Raw genomic sequence first — 7835 nt, 5'->3', positions numbered from 1 at the left:
GCTCTAATTGATATTTTGTTTTGCCAAAATCCCTGTAGGATTACAAACCATACCTATAGCTTTTTGCTGTATTATTTAGGCCTACCACAGGTTGGTTAAGAGGGCAGGATATGAGTGTAGGGACAGCATATTGTAGATTACAGTAACTTCAGATTATTACAGTGTTATTAAATTTTGTATGATTTTCCCATTTCTACAAGTATAATGTTTAGTTATTTTATGAGTATTATCAGTTAAAAATAATTTCACTTGTAAAATACACCGTGAAAATACATCTACATATACAGTACGGTGGTCGGGTGAGTAAATTTAAGGTATGGTCTTTAGATATAATTGCTCCACGGAGTGGCTGACCTTGCACTCTGATTCTCACTTGCACATTAGTTTGGGCGAAAGTGTCTGCTGAACAAGTAATGCAATGGGTGGCAAGTAATGTAATACATATTCTGGGTGGTATAAATGTCTGAATCCCGTCTTTGCTCTGCATGTGTTGTTTGAATGCAGTACCGGTCTTAGCCGATGTGACGCCCTAGGCGAGTATCACCGCCGTCGCCCCCGTCCGAGGCAAAGTGAAATTGGTTGGTAAGTCGGTGCCCCTACAGACATTGGTGTTCTGGTCATCTATTGACTGGCCCTATATGAATGTTCTACCCATGTCGAGCCATGGATGGATGGCCTGCTACATGGATAAGAAATAGTTACCTTCATGCGCTATGCACTAGGCATCGAAATATTAAACAGTCATTCGGTCTGTCCAATTATATCGTGTTCGTTCCACTGTGCTGAGGTATGATTGGTGCAAAGGTGGGAACTATTAAAGGGGCGGGACTCACCGACCACGGCTCCGGTCTGTGGCTTATTGTCCGCGTGATGGTTAGGACTATTGTGCAGTAATAAGCGATGGGAGAAGAAATAATACTGGACAGTATATTATAAAAGCATAATTACCTTACTATGTTTTGGCAACAGTACCAATATTAAGAAAACGAAAAAATACGTAGAATAATAATCTGTCACATTAAAATAAAATAAATGGTACAAAAAAGTAGTATGTCTACGACGCCTTCAACCTCGACCCAAGAGACCCAAGAGATCCAGATGGACATTTTTGATAATCCTGGTTCACAGGTAAGGAAGCCAGCTTACAAATTGGAGTTGCAACAAACCTAACGATTCGGTGGTGGTCGTGGAATGCATAGTGAGAACTCATGAAAAGTGCTATTTATGAAGACGTTTGCTTTCTAGATATCAACATAAAATCATTTGCAGCGACTGTGATAGATAAAGTTTAAATTAATTTACAGCGGTTATTTAACATCTTACCAGATCACCACATAATATAATTCAAAATATCAGTTAATGTTTTCTTTTTAATCCTTGTGGATATTGATGAATTCACCACGATTGCGTCGCAGGTTGTCTTTTCGGCAGAAATGGGAACTAAAACTGCGTCCCTTTTAATTTACCATATTTCCCCCAAACCTTGTTAAACTGTTGCTTTGGTCTGAATCTTTACGTATGATGGCGTAGGCAGTGCGGAGCCATAGCAGTGAGCGATGTTCTTTTTATGTTTCAGATTATCATCAATTAAGTACACACTGTTACTGTATAGGAGTGGCCTGGCAGTGTTGTATAGTATAGGACCACGGATCTTCACCGAGGAAAGCTTTTTAGTGCAACACTTGTCCCCCTTTGAGGAAAGACTTATTTAACCTTATACTGTATGTATACGCAGCTGCTGAATTTTATTTCGCAAGTGGGATTTTGATTGTGGAGAAACGGTTATGAATTTGAAGGCCATTATAGTAGTCAGCAGTAACGTCCTTAACATAAATTTAACGTGGGCATACCTGGCTACCATTCTTTAAGGAAATGAAGGCATATGCCATAATCCAAGACAGAATTATGAAGTAACTGTTCTGGTATGGAGTGGTGTCTGTTTTCACAAACATCGTTAGGTTTGCAAATACAAAATTGGCATGAAAACAAGAAACATCAGTTTACTTTTTATTTTCTATTTACATCACTGCCTACTGTTTTATGTTGCTTTCCATACTTATGTGGGAACATTTTGGCGCAGTAGTTTTGGGTTGTTTGGTTTTGTCCATTTATGCATATATATATATATATATATATATATATATATATATATATATATATATTCCATATGTAAGTCTAGGTCGTATACTCACTTTACATCGGATTCCACTCTAACGAGTCACATTTATTATGTTAACCATACGAATATCTCATGTTCTTTATTATTAATACAATGTTTTTTTTTTTTTAAAGATTCCACCCTATACAAAGTGTGCGCTCATTTTAAAAGGAATCAAACGTAACCAGCTGTTTTGTGTTGTGTAATCCAGACCACGACAGATTTGTTCTGTTAATTGTGAACTCGCCATGAATCATACATAAGCCCCCCGGGTGTTTGCACATAAGCTCCTGCAAACCACCCCACCGAAATGAGACCTATGTAGTTCACAAGGCATGCTGTGGTGATTCATTGCCATGCTGGTTACTGGTCGAAGTGACTGCTACAATCATATGCCCACACAGTCTACTGACTGCTGGACTGACAGATTGAACCCACAATCTGGAGACGCATACAGCACACCTTGCTCCAGTCCCAAGCACAATGAAGAAAGACTCACCCAAATGTTAATTCCCCTTAACTGTAGGGGAGACCTCTTGTTATACTTGTCACTGTATTTTATATATCCTGGGATCAATACATCATATTGTTTAAATAACATACCACATTAAGTAAGTAAGTTGTCACACCTGATAATGCAAGAAATAAAAACACAACCAATTCAAGTTTGATGCTTTTTAACTACAGAAAAGGCCCAGCTACACTCAACCGAAAACTCAGAACACGCAAAAAAAAAACACCTACTGAAACTTGTACAGATTGAGACACATCTCCGATGGGCTGAAAGAAAGGCAAACAGACCTACTGGGATGCTGATACCTATGAATTGCTCTCAGTCCCGCGGTTCCTCTCCACCGAGTTCGCCTTGTGAAAGCTGTGTTCCTGTGTTTGGTGTGAATTTTTTTGTGCTTTATCTACAGTACTTTTAGTAAATGTCATAATCATGACCCCTAAGAAAGTAAGCTGTGATAGCAGCAAACCAAAGAGTAAAGTAGTTGAGAGTAACTGTAGAAGTTAGGAAATTATGGGGAGACTTTAAGGTGGTGCACGTGTGTCTGCTTTCGCTTCGGAGTATGGGATTGTCATTTATTTCACGTTTATTGCTTTTGTATGTGTGCTTTTTCATGTGTGCGTTAGTTTTATGTTGATTGTTAATGTTTTTTGTCATTAGGTAAGTAGATAAGTTTAAATAGGCATCATGGGTGGTCTGGAATGGATGAAATTCATTCTCATTATTTTTTATGGGGAAATTTGACTTGGACTTCGATCAAATCACAACTTGACCAGCCTTCTGGAATGAGTTAAGTTTGTGTTCCAAGGTACTACTGTACTGCATTTGAAAACTTTTAAGCTTTACGGTTTCAGGACAGAGCAGCCACTCAGTTAGGAACATTATGGCTTTTTGGTTGAGTGTTAGATTCGCTGCTGTTATTAACGCTAATGGCACATCAGCCCAAAAAAGGGCTGCATAAGCCAAAGTATGTCTTGTGTGTGTAATTACACAAAATCTGTTTATTTTGAATTTGCTAATTTGCTATCGTGATGCCCTGTTAGAGTGTGTAATAGAAAAATCAACGTAGATAACATATACTATCTGGTTGCATATATTATATAAGGACAAGTATTCAGGTTAAAACTGAAGCTTTGAAGAAAATAAAATGCTTTATTTTTTATACACTCACCTAAAGGATTATTAGGAACACCTGTTCAATTTCTCATTAATGCAATTATCTAATCAACCAATCACATGGCAGTTGCTTCAATGCATTTAGGGGTGTGGTCCTGGTCAACACAATCTCCTGAACTCCAAACTGAATGTCAGAATGGGAAAGAAAGGTGATTTAAGCAATGTTGAGCGTGGCATGGTTGTTGGTGCCAGACGGGCCAGTCTGAGTATTTCACAATCTGCTCAGTTACTGAGATTTTCACGCACAAACATTTCTAGGGTTTACAAAGAATGGTGTGCAAAGGGAAAAACATCCAGTATGCGGCAGTCCTGTGGGCGAAAATGCCTTGTTGATGCTAGAGGTTAGAGGAGAATGGGCCGACTGATTCAAGCTGATAGAAGAGCAACTTTGACTGAAATAACCACTCGTTACAACCGAGGTATGCAGCAAAGCATTTGTGAAGCCACAACACGCACAACCTTGAGGCAGATGGGCTACAACAGCAGAAGACCCCACCGGGTACCACTCATCTCCACTACAAGTAGGAAAAAGAGGCTACAATTTGCACAAGCTCACCAAAATTGGACAGTTGAAGACTGCAAAAATGTTGCCTGGTCTGATGAGTCTCGATTTCTGTTGAGACATTCAAATGGTAGAGTCAGAATTTGGCGTAAACAGAATGAGAACATGGATCCATCATGCCTTGTTACCACTGTGCAGGCTGCTGGTGGTGGTGTAATGATGTGGGGGATGTTTTCTTGGCACACTTTAGGCCCCTTAGTGCCAATTGGGCATCGTTTAAATGCCACGGCCTACCTGAGCATTGTTTCTGACCATGTCCATCCCTTTATGACCACCATGTACCCATCCTCTGATGGCTACTTCCAGCAGGATAATGCACCATGTCACAAAGCTCGAATCATTTCAAATTGGTTTCTTGAACATGACAATGAGTTCACTATACTAAAATGGCCCCCACAGTCACCAGATCTCAACCCAATAGAGCATCTTTGGGATGTGCATCCCACAAATCTCCATCAACTGCAAGATGCAATCCTATCAATATGGGCCAACATTTCTAAAGAATGCTTTCAGCACCTTGTTGAATCAATGCCACGTAGAATTAAGGCAGTTCTGAAGGTGAAAGGGGGTCAAACACCGTATTAGTATGGTGTTCCTAATAATCCTTTAGGTGAGTGTAAATAGGCTGTTGTATAATTAGACTGTAGACTTCTGGCGTTGTTACCAGTACAGTGCAAATCTATTTCATGGCACACAATCACACCGGTAATGACTATGACACCAGTGTATTGCCCACCCCTGACTCAAACATCAGGAAACACTAAAAACACAGGAAAAGCAACAGGATGGCCAGTGACACCTGCTGGCCAAACAGGGAAATGACGGGGCAGGACAAGATAAGGCAGGGAGTATCTTGGCAAAGACTCCACATTCTTTCAAGCAACAAATATGTAATTCAGGGCATACTTTACTAGAAGGAAAAAACTGTATACAAGTTAATGTTCAAGTTTTCGACTTTAGAGTGTAAAAAATAATAAATCTGTGCTCACCTCAGCTCACAACATTGCTGGCCTGTCTCAGACAGAACATTACATCAGACAACGTAGATGCACAAAACTTGTATTCAGCTTTTAAGTAGCACCCTCTGGTTTTGTAAATATGACCAGTATGACAACTCATCCAAGTGACATCTAGTCATTCACTCCCTGTGTTCCATGAATGGGGAATACATGATCTTTTGGGACTGGTCTGCCACTGCTGCAGAGAGATATTGTTGAAAAAGTATTTGACTTTGCAGAATCATTATATGATGAACTGGAATTTTTGAGTTTTTGAGACAAATTAACCCAAAATTGAATTAGTGCCACATAATGATAAAGAAAAGGGCAGGATCTTGGTAGAACAATAACTGAAATATTATTTCAAGGTTTTTCCTCAAACTTTGTTGACACCTTATAGGGGTGAGGAACTGGAAATTATGACTGAAAACTCTGAAATTCAAGTATTGACTTATGCAAACTGGAATAATGGGTGTATCAAAAGGGAAGTGGGAGTACTAAAACATTTATGGGCATGATGAAAGGTTAGTGGGCATGTCAACCAGAACAGAAGCTGTGGCATCTCTGGCCTATGGATAATTTCCTGTTTGCGTCACCAGCTGTTCCTGCCCTTATCCTTGAGTCCCGAAGCATTACTCCTATCACCTAGTCAGGACACACCCACTCTATCTCTGCTCAATGAATCTTGGGATATGTTGGGCTGCAATGGATCCATTGGGTGCATCCTACGTGGAGTGGGAAAAGAAGGACACATTTCTAGACTGTATTTGGAGCCTTCAAAATGGTATGTACTTGTCCACCTCTGTGATGCATTCCATCATCAAATTCGGGCAGTGGTGACCTAATGGTTAGGGAAATGCACTTGTATTTGAAAGACTGTGGGTTTGAATCCCTGATCAGCAAGGTACTGCTTCCCGGGCACTGAATTAACGGTCCCCTGCTATGTCAAATATTGGTTTAAATGCAGAGGGCACTTTTTGTTGTTGTGTGCTGTGTCAACAATAATCACTGATCACCAAAGTTACTAATTATAAAAATTTGAATGCAGCCTTAGAAGGCTGCAGCCCTTGAATTCGGACACAGAGTGTGGCAAAGAGAGTAGAACCATGCCTATAATTTGCTTTGCGCTTTTTGAAAGTATGACAGAAAGTGTAAACAAACATAGGAATTGTCTTACGCTATACGAACAAATATGAAACAGGCATTTAATTATAGATATCTGTTAATCATAGTCATTGCTTGACCTATATGTCTGGTAAATGTCTGGTCTCTCTGAAATAATGTGTATTGACAAAATGTTTGGCAATACAAATAACCTTTTGACACGCTTGCTTTATTTCACACGTCACCTTTGCCCATGCCCACTGTCATGTTTCGTGCGTGCGGGCGAGCAGGCAAACAGGCAAGCGAAGCCGGAAGTGCAGGCAAACGGATTTTACTAGACAGAACCAAGGCAACAACAAACATTAACGAACATTAATGACGGATCTGGGGAAGACTGACTCAGACACAGACTAAATACAAAAGACAAGCCGAAATAACAAGGAACAGCTGGGCACGATCGGGGAAGCACACGTGGGTAATGAGGGGGCGTGGCACACATCGGGATCGAACGGAGCGGATTGTGACACCCACCTTTCAATACACTCACTACTCCATTCTGCAGAGACTTATTTCTCCCAAAGTTGAAGTAACACCACTTAGTGGCAGCAAAGGAAAGGTGAAAGCAGCCAGCATTTTATGGATCCAGAGAAACATTTTATGGATGAAGATCTACACTTGGTTTCATTTTCAGACAAATTGCCCCAAAAATGAAGCAGCAGTGCTTTGTGGCAGCTGAATGAAACGGTAGCTGTAGGAGATACTCGATTTTGTGATCAAAAAGTATTTCAAACTTTGCAGATACAAAGGTTGTTGTTATGTTCTTATGTTCTTAATGAGTGAAGATGTGTTCAAATTCTGAGAAAAAAAAATGCACTTAGTGACAGCAAAGAAATGATGTGATTAGACGCTTATCCTCGTGAACAGGATAAATCTATTTGTTGTTATTTCCTCTTTTTACCCTATTTGGTTTTTGATGGATCTTATCACTTCAGTAAAACATTATATGGATAAAAATATACACCAAAAATGTACACTTTATCAATTCCAAAATTCTAACTAAGACAACAGGCCAGCAAAATTGGAACTGCCAGGATAACACGTCCAAGGCCTTGGCAAGAGGCTGCTGGGATTGCTGTAGAGGCTGCTGGGATTGCTGTACTGATCGGGAGTGGTGTAGTTGCTGTGTGCACTTGTGTTGTGTTGTGTGCCTGTTGAAGCGGTTGATTTGATTTGAATTATCTGTAAAGTATATTTGAGCGTTTGTGTGCCAGCACGGTTACGTGGGTGGTTGTTGTTGTTTTCATTTTTTACTCTTATTTTTACGTG

At 40.0% G+C, this 7835-nt stretch overlaps 1 protein-coding gene across 1 annotated transcript in view; it reads left to right on the top strand.

Annotated features, from left to right (window-relative positions):
- The first annotated feature begins 862 nt into the window (after positions 1-862).
- LOC111842587 (voltage-dependent L-type calcium channel subunit beta-1-like) overlaps positions 863-7835 on the top strand; it is a 93038-nt gene continuing 86065 nt past the window's right edge. The window contains exon 1 of the mRNA XM_072712754.1: positions 863-1128. Within this exon, the coding sequence (XP_072568855.1) occupies positions 1033-1128 (96 nt within the window). The 5' untranslated portion in view covers positions 863-1032. The remainder of the gene's footprint in view (positions 1129-7835) is intronic.

Source organism: Paramormyrops kingsleyae, chromosome 5 (genome assembly GCF_048594095.1).
Source record: "Paramormyrops kingsleyae isolate MSU_618 chromosome 5, PKINGS_0.4, whole genome shotgun sequence".
NCBI lineage: Eukaryota > Metazoa > Chordata > Actinopteri > Osteoglossiformes > Mormyridae > Paramormyrops > Paramormyrops kingsleyae.
This window is presented reverse-complemented; position numbering and strand designations above follow the sequence as displayed.